At 38.5% G+C, this 17,899-nt stretch overlaps 1 protein-coding gene across 1 annotated transcript in view; it reads right to left on the bottom strand.

Moving 5' to 3' along the window:
- Positions 1 to 17,899, bottom strand: part of C2H3orf33 (chromosome 2 C3orf33 homolog) — a 47,925-nt gene that overhangs the window by 14,129 nt on the left and 15,897 nt on the right. The window contains exon 2 of the mRNA XM_063441020.1: positions 2,793 to 2,852. Within this exon, the coding sequence (XP_063297090.1) occupies positions 2,793 to 2,852 (60 nt within the window). The remainder of the gene's footprint in view (positions 1 to 2,792; positions 2,853 to 17,899) is intronic.

Here is a 17,899-nt window from a genome sequence, read left to right on the forward strand (position 1 = left end):
ACGAAGCAGGAATCTTGTAATTTCTCTCACAAGGCCACTAGACATGCAGTGGAAGGCATAGGTTAAATGACGAATTGATTAAAGATGCCACAGCACAGAAAGAGATATTCCCAACCTATACATTGTGTATTTGTCTACCCGGGGATATACATCCACTCACTATTAAGCAATGTTAGATGATCGTAATTTACCTTATAAAAGCAGTTACCTAGTTTGTTTACCTTATGCTTATTTATGCTTTTAATTATTTTGTTTTTTTAAACTCACACAAATACGATAAGCCTTAGTTAGGCTTGTGAACCTATAATCTTACAAAAAGTCAGTATGTTAATCTGAATCAGTATTTTGTCTGCCTTATCTTATAACTGACATGTTGATCTAATCCTTAGTGAATCTACTATATAATATAAAATGTGCAATCTTCTGATATGCCAAATGAATGTCTTTAAATGTTGACCTAAAAGCTGGCAATAGCGGTTGTGTCATTACTTGCCTCTTTGTATTTTTCGTGCACAATAAAATAAAGAATTATATTAAAAAAAAAGATAGCCAATAGAAAAAATAGCAACACGTTTGGAAACTACTAGTTACTGCCTGTTGTTAATAGCAACATTTTTTTGGAAAGTTATATACTGACAAGGTTGGAAATGAGCCTTAGTCCTGAAGTAATGATTCTAATAGTGAATTATTGCTTCACTCTGATTGGCTCCAGAAGGGAAACCGTTTGAGATTTGAAAAGGAAATGGGAGACTAGAAGCTAAGGAGCTGTTAGTCTGCAAAAACACATAAGGGAAAGGGTATTATTTAAAGCTTCCATTTAAGATATTTTTTTTAATGAATGCTAAGTTAAAAAAAAAAATGTTTTCCCAAGGACGTAACTCTAACTAGAAAATGATATAGAAAAAGAAGCCCCCTTCCTCCACAAAATCAAACTGTAATAGTCACAGTAAGCACCGCAATCACTACAGTGTATTGTAGTTATTGTAGTGCATGGAATCTTTGGGTTCAGTCCTTTAGGTTATTGTTAAACTGTTTTTACTAGCAGTTTGAAAAAAAATGGGGGCTCTCCCAACAAACCGCTGCTTTCATGAAATTAAAGTTGTACACCTGCATTATGCATACAAATATATCTGAGGTTGAATGCAATTATGGAATGCAAAAGCTTGGACCTCTTGTGAGCTAAATACAGGCTGTGGAAAAAAAATGTATAGATTATACCCAAGACTCATTATAAACACTACCTCACACTGAACTCCAGTCCCTATTGTAAAATTCAACATTTTGATTATGCGATATTTAAGATACAAACTGGTATTCACTGGTAAAGGGATATAGGGCTATGTTATTTAGTCTCTAAACCATGTTTACAATGCAATTGAAGAGCATTACAATAGTATATACATTTGATTGCTAATTTATGTGTACACAGTAAGAGGAAAACATTGTTTTAAGCTAGCATTGGGGTTATGTAGAAAAATAAATTATTGTGTAAAGTTCTCACAGCAGGAAAATCAGCTCGGACATTCTATTGGTTGATTAGCTTATAGTCTGGGTTTCTAAAATTTGCCCCAGAATTGGGCTTCCTAGAAAAACTAAATTTTATGCACTGTAAATTCTTTTTTTTTCTTTTTTGTTGCTGCTTTCCTTCCTTAGGCAGATCCATTAAAGCAACCACTTTAAGCACCATAACCACTAAAGAGTGCTGTATTGATTATGGAACCAGGAGTGCTTTGGTTCCTCTCCAATGTAATTCATCAAACCAACTTAGAACAGCTCACTGGGCACCTCTGCCTGCCTGCACTCCACTTCCATCTCCAACACCTTCTCAGCTTAGACAGCGAGCATGCACTCTGAGCCAAAGAAAACCCTTTGATTGGGTCTTGCAATGGAAATAGTGATGTCAGATTGGGCATAGAAACCATGGCGAGGGGAACTTTGCTTGGCGCTGGATTCCAGGTTTCCAAGTTTATAGCTTATTTTGCAGGTTTATAAGGAGGTGACCTAATTACTAATCCCCAGTAGGACATTCTAAAAAATAAAAATGTTCATTAAAAATGTGGGGAGTAAGCCTTTAAAAGTAGTACAAAGGAGAAACAATTGTATTCACACTGTTGCAGTCTGTCAAAAACACTAGTATGCTGCCATTTCAAACAATGTAGACAAAAACTAGGTTGGTAAAAAAAAGTTGATACAGCATTTACTTTCCGAACATGATCTGGACTAAATCTTTTATACCTTTGGTGGAAATAAATATTTGCTATTTGCAGTATATAATTATACATAAATGTTACAAACATATCATATCTAAATATCTAATCACCGTGGCCGTTGTGTCATTGGACCATATTGCTATGACATAACCTCTGGTAGCAAGAACAAAAAAGTATCCTACTACTTGCTAACAGGTAGGAAAGGGGAGTGGTAGGTGAGAGGGTATGTAATGATCTCATAACATACACAGGTACTTTCACCACCAAACAATAACTCAGTGTAATAGTCAGTGACCCATTATCTAGTGAAGCAGTCTCTTGCTCACAATAGTAGGTCATCCAGCCTCTATTCATGGTATATTTACCACTTCAATCATATAACTGATTTTTAGAAACTAGTTTCCAATCTGTAAAACCATTACTGTGAAACATAATTTTGCTTGTGCATGAATGAGTCACAACTAAAATCTTATTGCTGCAGGCATTTGCAATTCTACGAATTAAGAACAAGTCACAGAATATGTGTTTACTTTAAAGATCATATCCCTGGAGATTGCTTACCCTGCAGAAAACTCAACTTACCAGTTTTATACTCCTTGCAAACAAAAGCACGCCAGCTATGGCCAGGCCAGTGCTGATATTCTGTTAAGGAAAGAAATGTGTTTAAATACATGTTTCTTAAAGCAAGAACAAATTATAGCATAATAAACTCTTTTTTTTTTTTTTAAATAGAATGTATAATTAATGTATACTTAATATAAGCATCTCACTTAAAAAGCACAGGCTTTTCTGAAAGATAGATCTCACCCATTGTCTAGTATATCTTGTAATTTGCCAAATGATTGTGACTGTAAGCCTCGCTCAGATATGTTACCCATCAAGACACACAACTGAAAAAGCATTCACAGAATTACTACGAAATGAATATAATGAAAAATCACACATTAGTAAATAACTTTTTTTTCTGTAAGAAAATAGCTTTGGCCTCACCAACATGTTACGTTATTAAACCTGCCACCAAAACCACATGGAAGCTGTTGTGGACAGCTTTTTCAACTGATTAGTCATCATGGCATATGTAGCCAACAACAGCTAGTGTGCCAATAGTATTTGACTATCTGAACATCACTGAATGCATATATGGTTGCACCACCAGTTAATCGTAAACACATATCACTTATACATACTACAGGACAACATTTTTCATGTACTCTCATCAACATGAAAAATCATGTATTCACGAAAACATAAAGGTAGCCTTGGGTAAATAGATAGCTGTATGTACATTGTTCACTTGGGTCAGTGAGTAGATGAAGATTACTTAGAAAACAAAAAGCTCTGGTTCTCAGATTCAAACTAAATTGGTTTTCAAAGTCCTTGATCTGGCAGACGTCTGTATAATTAAAGGAGTATCTCAAATATGTCAATGAAGAAAAGGTCCCCTGGGGAAGCTTCAGTGATGACCTTATGACCATTAGAGATATCATTAAGTATTCTTTGATTTTATATTTGTTTTTATACTATTCACTCAGTATGAGATTTTGTTTTTATATAAGAAATAAAGTTTAAACTATAATTACTTTGGGCTGTCGGTTCCTGAATACAGGCGTGTAGTCCTTAACTACACAAAGTGCTGTGACAGAGCCGAACGGAGTGGCTCTATGTTTGTGAGTATATATCGTATTGAGTATACATAATTATCTGTGATCTGCAATACTGCACCATATATAAATTATATTTAAGTCCTAGAAGACACGACACAAGACTGCATAATCAAAAGAAGGGGAAGGTCGCTTCTACGGACCTACAAGCGCTTATCCCTGAGCTTGGTGTTAAGCTCAGGAGAATGTGAGTGTATTGACTGTTAGCCATATAAGAATATATAAGTACGGTATATACGTTATCACACTATTAGAGGTTTTAAATTCGCTTTATAGGTGCATTCTGGAACACATATTCATTGTGGAATTGTTACCAGTACGAATACCCTCTGGTTTGGCTCAAAAAGAACACCATATATGTATGTAGCGCTACACCTTTATTTGTTGTTGGAAGAAAAGGTCCCGGCCCGATATTTCTCCGTTGACATCACTTCCTCCCGCCATTGGTTGTCTATTGCCACAGTGCTCTGCCTCTATGATCACTTTAAATAAGTGAAGCAATGGAGGTGCTTGGACTTTAACATGTACCATGTGCCAGTCAGAGGCAAAATTCTAAATAAGGCCAATGTCCCAGTTTGGGAACAGCTCTTTCAAATATAACCCTTTAGTTTACTGCATTTGGGGTGCCAAGGGTTAGGGTATACTACCCTATATACAGTGTGTTTAGGGGCATGCTCATTATGAAAACAGGAACCTGACCTGGTTAGTAACTAAAGTGTCAATTGTCATAAAAATGCACAAGGCAGCTTTGTATTGACTTTAACTATTTTAGCTTTAAGGAACACTATAGTGTTAGGAACACATACATGTAGTCCTAATGCTATCCTACTCCCTATTTAGATTCAAGGTCCCCTTTTGCTACACAAAAAATGGTTAAAGATTTTTAATTATATTTTCCCCCAGCATTAAGACTTATTTGGTGCTGTCGCCCACTCCTCCTCCTGCGACTTCCTGCTACGGGCATCACTTCCTGGCTTCTTGTCCAATTCTGATCCTAGAGGGGCACTGGGGACAAGATGAGTGTACACAGCAAGCATCACACATGTGCCCAATGAAATGCTTCTCATAGGGAAGCACTGAATTCAATATTTCTCTATGATCTGCATTTGATGACGTTTGACGTCCTCTTGGATGTCGAATGTCACTTAACCGTATAACACTAGGTTGTTGCAGTGTCAGGAAGACAATCACTAAAGGTTTGTTTAACTCTTCAATCAAAACCTTGTTGTATCTACTAAACACAGTGACAGAACTAGTGCCAGTGCACTTAGGGCCACCCGATGTGTACTTCTGAAAAGGGCCTCAGTTGAATGCAGTGGCCCTTTAACAGCACAACTGGGCCATGTCAGATAATTAATGCTAGCAGGAAGTGAGCGTCTGTTACTTCCTCCAAAATTCAGAGGGAGCCACAGGACAGGGAGAGAGCAAGCACAGAAGTGGGGAGGTGCAAGGGGAGCACCAAACCAGCACTCCTGCAGCAGGACCCTGCATGTTTGTATGAGTATTTATGTGTCAGTATTTGTAGGTGTCTGAGTTTATATGTGTCTAAATCGGAGTGTGTATGTGTCAGTGTGTGTATCTGTGAATGTGTATGTAGAAAAACAATAAGTTACTGCAACACCACAATAAATGTCAAAGAGATTTATTCCACCAGTGTGGAACCGGAAACATTTCAACCTGACTTCGGGGTCTTTGTTGTTGTGGCTTCTTATTTTTTTTATTTTTATAAATAATCTTTATTAAGAGTTTTTTTTACATTTAATACAAAACAACATGCAATACATGATACAAGATTAGTCCAGTTATTATTTTGCATATATGGATTACAACAGACCAATACCTTTTATACATATTACTTAGGTCATTTAAAGTGTCTTACCAGGACATCCTATTACTTAACATATCTACAGATAGACATAGACATAAACAAGCAAACACACAGATATGTATTGCTAATATCTTAATTGACGGGAGAGGGAGGGAGATACTCATAGTCAAAGTTTTCCTACATATCGTTTATATTAAACACTGCACTTTTACAAAAACTGTTACTAATTCAGTCCGGGAATACCAAATTGTCTTGTTTGCTTCTTAAACTAAAAATAAAATTAGATTTTACTAGTTAATTCCCAACATGCGTTCCATAAAGGTAGTTTCTTTTTTTATTTTGCAGTGCATATGAGGGTAACATACAGACATGTGGTACCCCAAAGGCAGTCCGTATGCAAGTTTCAGAACAATGATAATATAACATTGAGAGCATTGGGGTATGTTAGAACAGTGCACTAATTTTATATTTAGGTACAAGCTTGAATCATGCTAAATCAGCATATAGGGTATAGAGATGCAAGTTAAACATTTTCAACTAGAGATGCAAATAGTTGCGGATCTGGTAGATAATCATTAGTGACATGCTAGGCTGTATATGCATACAATCTAATATACTTCGCTTAAGGCTTTGCTCATGAGGAAATACGTAAAGAGTCTAACAGATAGAAGATCGCTTGAAATACAATATGTATGGGTGTGAGTTATGCTATGTTGGGCGGTAATCGCATGTCTATGTCTACCGTGCTATGTGTGATGTATGTGCTCCCCAAGCCTTGGCATGGTGGGGAGAGACAGGAAGGTGCTTACGGCTGATCAAGTTTAAGTTAATGCGATTATCTAACTATGTAAAATTCTGTGCTGTACACGTAGAATTTTAATATATATACATATATATGTATTTAAAGACTACGTGTACACTTATGTAGTTATTTATGTAATTATATATATTTATCTGTATATATATATATATGCAGTTATTTGTATTTAACTATTTTAAATATAGATAGATATAGAATGTCATTCTAAGTGTATTTTGTTTCCAATATATATATATATACATATATATATATATATATATATATATATATATATATATATATATATATATATTAATAACAAAATACAGTTAGAATGAAATTACACATGCATGTATAATTTATTTAAATTTTTTAAAATATTTTATTTATTTATTTATTATTGTAATTATACGTGTATATATAAATATAAAATTTATATAGATGCATTATATATATTTAATATATATCATATATATGCAGGGGTCAAGTCCTGGAGAAAAAAGTGTGGGAACTCACCCATGATCCCCCCCCCCCCCCCCTAAAAAAAAAATTACACTCCTATGCATATAGTGCAGTTCAGGGTGTGTGTATAATGAATGTACTGTGTTTGTATAATAAATGTAGTGTTTTTGTAGTGAGTGCAGAATGTGTATAATGAATTTAGTGTCTGTAGTGAGTGCAGAATGTGTATAATGAATTTAGTGTTTGTAGTGACTGCAGAGTGTGTATAGTGAATGTAGTGAGTGCAGAGTGTGTATAATGAATGTAGTGTGTTTGTAGTGAGTGCAGAGTGTGTATAATGAATGTAGTGTGTTTGTAGTGAGTGCAGAGTGTGTATAATGAATGCAGTGTGTTTGTAGTGAGTGCAGAGTGTGTATAATGAATGTAGTGTGTTTGTAGTGAGTGCAGAGTGTTTATAATGAATGCAGTGTGTCTGTAGTGAGTGCAGAGTGTGTATAATGAATGCAGTGTGTTTGTAGCGAGTGCAGAATGTGTATAATTAATGTAGTGTGTCTAGTGAGTGCAGTGTGTATAATGAATGCAGTGTGTTTGTAGTGAGTGCAGAGTGTGTATAATGAATGTAGTGAGTGCAGTGTGTATAATAAATGTAGTGTGTTTGTAGTGAGTGCAGAGTGTGTATAATGAATGTAGTGTGTTTGTAGTGAGTGCAGAATGTGTATAATGAATGTAGTGTGTCTAGTGAGTGCAGTGTGTATAATGAATGCAGTGTGTTTGTAGTGAGTGCAGAGTGTGTATAATGAATGTAGTGAGTGCAGTGTGTATAATAAATGTAGTGAGTGCAGTGTGTATAATGAATGTAGTGTGTTTGTAGTGAGTGCAGAGTGTGTATAATGAATGTAGTGAGTGCAGTGTGTATAATAAATGTAGTGAGTGCAGTGTGTATAATAAATGTAGTGTGTTTGTAGTGAGTGCAGTGTGTATAATGAGTGCAGTGTGTTTGTAGTGAGTGCAGTGTGTATAATGAGTGCAGTGTGTTTGTAGTGAGTGCAGAGTGTGTATAATGAATGTAGTGTGTTTGTAGTAAGTGCAGAGTATGTATAATGAATGTAGTCTGTTTGTAGTGAGTGCATAGTGTGTATAATGAATGCAGTGTGTGTAGTGAGTGCAGTGTGTATAATTAATGTAGTGCATTTGTAGTGAGTTCAGAGTGTGTATAATGAATGTAGTGTGTTTGAAGTAAGTTCCGAGTGTGTATAGTGAATGTAGTGTGATTGTAGTGAGTGCAGAGTGTGTATAGTGAATGTAATGTGTTTGTAGTGAGTGTAGAGTGTGTATAATGAATGTAGTGTGTTTGTAGTGAGTGCAGTGTGTATAATAAATGTAGTGTGTTTGTAGTGAGTGTAGAGTGTGTATAATGAATGTAGTGTGTTTGTAGTGAGTGCAGTGTGTATAATAAATGTAGTGTGTTTGTAGTGAGTGCAGAGTGTGTATAATGAATGTAGTGGGTTTGTAGTGAGTGCAGTGTGTATAATAAATGTAGTGTGTTTGTAGTGAGTGCAGGGTGTGTATAATCAATGCAGTGTGTTGGATGATGTGGGTGTGCGCTGGATGATGTGTGTGTGCGCTGGATGATGTGGGTGTGTGTGTGCTGGATGATGTGTGTGTGTGTGTGCTGGATGATGTGTGTGTGTGTGTGCTGGATGATGTGTGTGTGTGTGTGCTGGATGATGTGTGTGTGTGTGTGTGTGCTGGATGATGTGTGTGTGTGTGTGTGTGCTGGATGATGTGTGTGTGTGTGTGTGTGCTGGATGATGTGTGTGTGTGTGTGTGCGCTGGATGATCTGTGTGTGTGTGCGCTGGATGATGTGTGTGTGTGTGTGTGCGCTGGATGATGTGTGTGTGTGTGTGTGCGCTGGATGATGTGTGTGTGTGTGCGCTGGATGATCTGTGTGTGTGTGTGTGCTGGATGATCTGTGTGTGTGTGTGTGCTGGATGATCTGTGTGTGTGTGTGTGCTGGATGATGTGTGTGCAGTGGCGTACACACGATCCATGGGGCCCCGGTGCGAAAATTAATCTGTGGACCCCCCCCCCCCCACACGCTTACTCTGCACGGGCCTGGGCCGCAACACATGGTGCGACCCCTGTGACCGCGTGATGTAAGCCAGTGCATGCAGATACACATAGACTTAAAGGACCACTATAGGCACTCTGATCACTTCAGCTCAATGAAGTGGTCTGGGTGCCAGTTCCCTCTAGTTTTAACCCTGCAGCTGAAAACATAGCAGTTTCAGAGAAACTGCTATGTTTCACTATGGGTTAATCCAGCCTCTAGTAGCTGTCTCACTGACAGCCGCTAGAGGAGCTTCCGCGATTCTCACTGTGAAAAATCACAGTGAGAAGACGCTGGACGTCCATAGGAAAGCATTGAGTAATGCTTTCCTATGGGCAGTTTCAATGCGTTCCCGGCTTCGCTGCGCATGCGCATTCGGAGCTGAGAGGCGGATCAGGGCGGAGAGATCCCCAGCGCAAAGGGAGCCCGGCGCTGGAGAAAGGTAAGTGCTGAAGGGGTTTTTACCACACACACACACTCTTACGAACAGACACATACACACTAGCTAACAGACACACACATTTACTGACAGACACACTTAGTGACAGACATACATACACTCTCACTGACAAACACACACTCACTAACAGACACACACAAATTAACACACTCAGTAAGACACACACAGTAACACACTCACTGACACACAAACACACACACTGACACTCACTAGCAGACACACACAACTAACACACACACTAACAAACACACAAAAACTAAGACTCACTGACACTCACTAGCAGACACACACAAACTAACACACTCAGTAACAGACACACACTAACACACACACTAACACACACACTGAGGGCTGCACACAGAGGGTGCTGCACACAGAGGGCAAGGGGGCTGCACAGAGAAGGGGGAATGAACTGCACAGAGGGGGAAGGGGAATTCACACAGGGGGTGGGGGCTGCACACAGAGAGGGAAAGGGGGCTGCACAAAGGGGGGAAAGGGAGATTCACACAAAGGGGAATTAACTGCACAGAGGGGTGAGAGGGGGAAATTAACTGCACAGAGGGAAAAGGGGGGATTCATACAAGGGGGAGAGGGCTGCACAGAGAGGGGGAAGGGGGCTGCACAAAGTGGGGGAAGGGGGCTGCACAAAGGGGGGAATGAACTGCACAGAAGGGGGAAGGGGAATTCACACAGGGGGTGGGGGCTGCACACAGAGAGCGAAAGGGGGCTGCACAAAGGGGGGAAAGGGAGATTCACACAAAGGGGAATTAACTGCACAGAGGGGTGAGAGGGGGAAATTAACTGCACAGAGGGAAAAGGGGGGATTCATACAAGGGGGAGAGGGCTGCACAGAGAGGGGGAAGGGGGCTGCACAAAGTGGGGGAAGGGGGCTGCACAAAGGGGGGAATGAACTGCACAGAAGGGGGAAAGGGGGAATCAGAGAGGGGGTAAAAGGGTTCAAACAGGAGGAAAGGATGCACAAAGGGGGATGGGCAGCACACAGGATTGCCAAGGGACTCACTGTGGTGGGGATTAAGGACTTTAAAATACTACAACAATGCAATGCAAAAAAAAAACAAAAATAACAACAACAACAATACACCTTCCTATGTGTTGTCCCCCTCACTTTGGCTTACCTTGGGTCAAAGAGGGGAGACACAATGATCTGGACCTGGCCTGACTGGGGGGATGCACAGCAACACTCAGTGTCTGCTACTTCCTGCTGTCAGACAGTGGCAGTGCTGAAGGGCTGCTGCCTGCTGGAGATGCAGTGAGGGAGATCTGATTTCCTGCGGAGCAGGAGGAGAAGGTTCCTTCCTGGCTGCCTTACCACCTCCACGTTCCCCCCCTGGGCTCCACCCCCACTACCTGCACCACCCAGTCAGACAGCATACCGGCCCCAGCTTACCTGCTGCATCAGTCACTGAGTCTGAGACTCAGAGCAGCCAGCCAGCTATCTGCCGAGGCCGCCCACAGCACCAGGAAGAATGTTATTATCTGACAGTAACAGCAGGGGCCCCCAACCCCCCCCCCCCCCCCCCTTCCCTGCTTCTTACCTTGTCAGGGAGGGGGGAGATCGCCTGGTGGTCCGGTGGAGGGAAGCAGCCGCTGCACACAGGGGCCATCACACGCTGTGTTTCCTCTGAGGCTCTAACTCTCGCGAGACTCGCCTGTGCGGAGCGTTGCCATGGTAACCCGTGGTCTCGCGAGAGTTAGAGCCGGAGAGGGAACACAGCGTATGATGGCCCCTGTGTGCAGGTAGCAGGGCAGGTCCTGCAGGACTGGGAACGGGAACGGCGTTCCTGCTTTGGAAAAAGTGCAGGAACGCCGTTCCCATGCGTTCCTGCAGGACTCGAGCCCTGTATATATGTAACGTCATTTTAAGTGTATTTTAATACTAATATATGTACTTATATTAATATTAAAATACATTCCGTATGACGTTACATATATATAAGATGTATATATATAATATATATATTTTATATATAGTATTTATATATATAAAATGCATTTAAATTTATTTTAACATGTTTATTTTTTTTTATTTTTAATACTTTCCACCAGCAGGGGGACTGTCTGACATTTCAGACAGTCCCCCTGCTGGCAGATCCACAGCCAGCTATAGGGGGCCTCATTTGCCGGAGGATCTAGAATTGAACGAAAGTTTGGTATAACATTTCTTGGATATTGTGTAGAGATATTACTTGGCTTATATATTCGATGTATCCTTTCTAGCGAGTAATCTAATGTTGAGATATCTTGGAGTAGTGCTTTAAATAGGCCTTTGAAATATTCTTCAATTTTCTCTACATTAATTTCTTCAGGAATTCCACGTAAATGTAAGTTTGATCTTCTTGATCTGTCTTCCAGTTCCGATATTTTTTGCTCCAATCTGTTAATTTTAATTGTTAAATTATATGTTGTATCTTTTAGGGACATATATTAGAAACATAGAATGTGACGGCAGATAAGAACCATTCGGCCCATCTAGTCTGCCCAATTTTCTAAATACTTTCATTAGTCCCTGGCCTTATCTTATAGTTATTATAGCCTTATGTCTATCCCACGCATGCTTAAACTCCTTAACTGTGTTAACCTCTACCACTTCAGCTGGAAGGCTATTCCACGTATCCACTACCCTCTCATTAAAGTAATACTTCCTGATATTATGTTTAAACCTTTGCCCCTCTAATTTAACCCCTTAACGCCGTTACATGCCGTCCCGGCTTTAAAGCCGTTGCCGTGGCATAGAACGCCGTAACGGCTTTCTGCCCCAGGAGGAGAGATGTACTCACCTCCGCCGCGATCCTCTTCTGGAGGGCTGCCTGATAGCCCAGGCAGCCCTCCCCAGCAAATTAGGCCCCCGGGGGCCATGTGATCGCTCTCAAAGAGCGATCACATGGCCCCCTATAGCTGGCTATGGATCTGCCAGCAGGGGGACTGTCTAAAATATTAGACAGTCCCCCTGCTGGTAGGTAGTGTAAAAAAAAAATATTAGACAAGTGTAAAATTAAATTAAAAGTATTTTTATATATATAATATATGTATATATATATATAATATATATACATATTATATATATGTAACGTCATACAAAGTGTATTTTAATATTAGTATATATATTAATATTAAAATACACTTAGAATGACGTTACATATATATATAATATGTATATATATTATATATATATATATAATAGATATATACACATAATATATATATATATATATATATATATGTGTGTATAATTACAATAATAAATAAATAAAATAATTAAATAAAAAAAATATTGAAACAAATTTAATATAAATTATATATTCATATGTAATTTCATTCTAACTGTATTTTGTTATTAATATATATATATATATTGGTAACAAAGTACACTTAGAATGACATTCTATATATATCTATCTATATATAAAATACAAATAACCGCAAATATATATATATATATATATATATATATATATATATATATATATAAATACATATAATTACATAAAAGATTACATTAGTATACACGTAGAATTTAAATACCTATAAATGCATATATATTAAAATTCTACATGTATATTTAAATAATCTTTTAACATAATTATGTGATTTTATTAATTAAAATTTGATTGACATGCCTGGCAACACAGGGAGAAAGTGCAGAGAATTTAATTCGCAAGCACTATATTTGACCCTGTAACTCTCCAAGACACCATAAAACCTGTACATAGGGGGTACTGTTTTACTCGGGAGACTTCGCTGAACTCAAATATTAGTGTTTCAAACTGGTAAATTGTATTACAACGATAATATTTTAAGTAAAAGTGAAGATTTTTTGCATTTTTTACAAACGAACTGCACTTTTATGGACTATATTATTGTTGTAATATGTTTTACTGTTTTAAAACACTAATATTTGTGTTTAGCGAAGTCTCCCGAGAATAACAGTACCCCCATGTACAGGTTTTATGGTGTTTTGGAAAGTTAGAGAGTCACATATAAGGCGTGCATTTCATTTTTTTGACATTGAAAAGTGCCAGATTGGTTATGTTGAGAGCGTATGGTAGCCCAGGAATGAGAATTACCCCCATGATGGCATACCATTTGCAAAAGTAGACAACCAGAAGTATTGCAAGTGGGGTATGCCCAGTCTTTCTTAGTAGCCACTTAGTCACAAACACTGGCCAAATATTTGTTTTTTGCTTTTTTCACACAAAAACAAATATGAACGCTAACTTTGCCCAGTGTTTGTGACTAAGTGGCTACTAAAAAAGACTAAACATACCCCACTTTCAATACCTTGGCTTGTCTACTTTTTCAAATGGTATGCCATTATGGGGGTAATTCTCATTCCTGGGCTACCACACCGTCTCAAAGGTAACATTACTAATCTGGCAAATTTCAATTTGAAAATGGAATGTTCTATATTTGACCCTGTAACTTTCCAAAACACCATAAAACATGTTAGCCCCTTAAGGACACAGCTTCAGAAGCTTGTCTTACGCTTAACCCCTTCAGGACGGAGTCAATAGTGCACGTTCTGATCAAAACAAAACGTAAACAAAAACTGGAATTTGCGCTATATGTCTGTTCAACCGTAATTCACCTCTTTCATATTAAATGCACCCACACTTATTATATATCATTTTGTTCAGGAGAAACAGGGCTTTCATTTCATATAAAATATTTATATATGAAACAATTTATTATGAATAAAATAAAAAAAAAAATGTGAGAAATTTGACATTTTTTTTTTTATTTGTAGTTCTGCCTCACATTTTAGCTGTAAATGTCATAATACGGTTAGGATTTACTGCAACAAAATGCACATATTTGTAATCAGCGATGTCTCACAAGTACAACAGTACCCCCCATTAACAGGTTTTATGGTGTTTTGGAAAGTTACAGGGTCAAATATAGAACGTTCCCTTTTTGAAATTGAAATTTGCCAGATTAGTAATGTTACCTTTGAGACGGTGTGGTAGCCCAGGAATGAGAATTACCCCCATAATGGCATACCATTTGAAAAAGTAGACAACCCAAGGTATTGAACGTGGGGTATGTTTAGTCTTTTTTAGTAGCCACTTAGTCACAAACACTGGCCAAAGTTAGCGTTCATATTTGTTTTTGTGTGAAAAAAGCAAAAAACTAATATTTGGCCAGTGTTTGTGACTAAGTGGCTACTAAAAATGACTGGACATACCACATTTGCAATACCTTGGGTTGTCTACTTTTGCAAATGGTATGCCATCATGGGGGTAATTCTTATTCCTGGGCTACCATACGGTCTCAAAGGCAACATAACTAATCTGGCAAATTTCAATGTCAAAAAAATGAAATGCACGCCTTATTTGTGACTCTCTAACTTTCCAAAACACCATAAAACCTGTACATGGGGGTACTGTTATTCTCGGGAGACTTCGCTAAACACAAATATTAGTGTTTTAAAACAGTAAAACATATTACAACAATAATATAGTCCATAAAAGTGCAGTTCGTTTGTAAAAAATGCAAAAAATCTTCACTTTTACTTAAAATATTATCGTTGTAATACAATTTACCAGTTTGAAACACTAATATTTGAGTTCAGCGAAGTCTCCCGAGTAAAACAGTACCCCCTATGTACAGGTTTTATGGTGTCTTGGAGAGTTACAGGGTCAAATATAGTGCTTGCGAATTAAATTCTCTGCACTTTCTCCCTGTGTTGTCAGGCATGTCAATCAAATTTTAATTAATCAAATGATATAATTATGTTAAAAAATTACTTAAATATACACGTGGAATTTTAATATATATGCATTTATAGGTATTTAAAATCTGCGTGTATACTAATGTAATCTTTTATGTAATTATATGTATTTATCTATATATATATTTGCGGTTATTTGTATTTTATATATAGATAGATATATATAGAATGTCATTCTAAGTGTATTCTGTTTCCAATATATATATATTAAGAACAAAATACAGTTAGAATGAAATTACATATGAATATATAATTTATTTTAAATTTTGTTTCAATATTTTATTTATTTATTTATTATTGTAATTATACGTATATATATATATATAATATATATATGTAGATCTATTATATATATAGTATATATACATATTATATATATGTAACGTAATTGTAAGTGTATTTTAATACTAATATATATACTAATATTAATATTAAAATACATTACGAATGATGTTACATATATATATAATATGTATATATATTATATATATAATATATATACATATATTATATATATATATATATATATAAATACTTTTATTTTATTTTAACATGTGTATTTTTTTTTTTTTTTTATACTTTCCTACCAGCAGGGGGACTGTCTAATATTTTAGACAGTTCCCCTGCTGGCAGATCCATAGCCAGCTACAGGGGGCCATGTGATCGCTCTTTGGGAGCGATCACATGGCCCCGGGGGCCTCATTTGCCGGAGGGGGGCTGCCTTGGCTCTCAGGCAGACCCCCAGAAGAGGATCGCGGCGGAGGTAAGTATAGCTTACCTCCTGGGGGCTTCAGCCGTTACGGCGTTCTATGCCGCCGCAACGGCTTTAAAGCCCTTTAAAGCCGCGACGGCATAGAACGCCGTAACGGCGTTAAGGGGTTAATGACACAAGCAATTTTAGCATTTTCTTGCTGTATGCGTTCAACTTCAATTTGCATCTCTCTCGTTTATTGCATCGACGCATATTATATACCGTTTTTTAGAGGACAGAAAGAGCTTTAATTTGTTGTAACATATTATATATATATAAATGCTTATTTATTATTAAAAAAAATACAGAAAAATGAAAAAAAAAGAAAATTTTTGTGTTTTTTGTACAGTTTTTGCAATAATAATGTGTGCCTAATTAGTGCAGGTTAAAGAAAGTAATTAAAAATAAATTCATTTAGTTGTTCTGATTTACAGAATATATAATGTGTCTGGGATTTTCAGTTTTTTTTGGTAGTTACAGGTCACAAAGCACAAAGAGTAAAATAAACTTTTAATATGGAGCGATTTTAGAATTTGGTATGTTTGTCTTGTAAGCTTAATAGCCATAAAAGAAAACAAAATTGCCACACAAAAGTATATATTTATATAAAGTAGACATCACAGGCTATTGTCCTAAGGTTGTTTTGACACTTTCTAAGTAGCCATTTCACCGCCAATCTCTGCTAAATATTGGAGTAAAATTTTGTATTTTGGGGTTTTTGGCACACAAACTTATAACAAAGAACTTCTCATGTGTATTTTGTAAAGTTGGTGTGTGCTATTCCTGTACAAGGTTTTATTATGTGATCAGTTACCGTATATACTCGAGTATAAGCCGAGTTTTTCAGCCCATTTTTTGGGCTGAAAAACCCCAACTCGGCTTATACTCGAGTCAGAGTCTGTATTATGGCAATTTGCATTGCCATAATACAGACTGGGGGGAGAGGGGTGCTGGCAGAGCTGTACTTACCTGTTCTGCAGCTCCTGTCAGCTCTCTCCTCCTCTGCGCCGTCCGTTCAGCACCTCGGTCAGCTCCCAGTGTAAGTCTCGCGAGAGCCGCGGCTCTCGCGAGACTTACAGTGTGAGCTGATAGAAGGAGCTGCACGGACGGCGCAGAGGAGGAGAGAGCTGACAGGAGCTGCAGAACAGGTAAGTTACAGCTCTGCCAGCCCCCCTCTCCCCCCCCACTGAACTGCCACTGGACCACCAGGGAAGGAGCCCCCCTCCCTGCCATATATCAAGCAGGGAGGGGGGACGAAAAAAAAAAATATATAAATAAAATAAAAAATAATAATAATAAAAAAAAAAAATTAATAACAAAAAAAGGGGGATAAGGACCACTATGGGAGGGAGGGGGGGGGGGATAAGGACCACTATTGGAGGGAGAGGGGTATAAGGACCACTATGGGAGGGAGGGGGGGTATAAGGACCACTATGGGAGGGGGTGGGATAAGGACCACTATGGGAGGGAGGGGGGTATAAGGACCACTATGGGAGGGAGGGAGGGGGGGGTATATGGACCACTATGGGAGGGATGGGGGGGGATAAGGAACACTATGGGAGGGAGAAGGGGGATAAGGACCACTATGAGAGGGAGGGGGTGGGATAAGGACCACTATGGGAGGGGAGGGGGAAGTAAGGACCACTAGGGGAGGGGAGGGTAAGGACCACTAGGGGAGGGGAGGGTAAGGACCACTAGGGGAGGGGTGAGTCAGGACCACTGGGGGGGGGGTGAAGGAACACGGGGGTGGGGAGGTAAGGACCACTGAGGGAGGAGGAGGGGAAGTCAGGACATATGGGGGGGGGAGGGGGCGGCAAATTTTTTTTTGCCTACGGCGGCAAATATCCTTGCACCGGCCCTGCACACAC

This window comes from Pelobates fuscus, chromosome 2, assembly GCF_036172605.1.
Source record: "Pelobates fuscus isolate aPelFus1 chromosome 2, aPelFus1.pri, whole genome shotgun sequence".
Taxonomy (NCBI): Eukaryota; Metazoa; Chordata; class Amphibia; order Anura; family Pelobatidae; genus Pelobates; species Pelobates fuscus.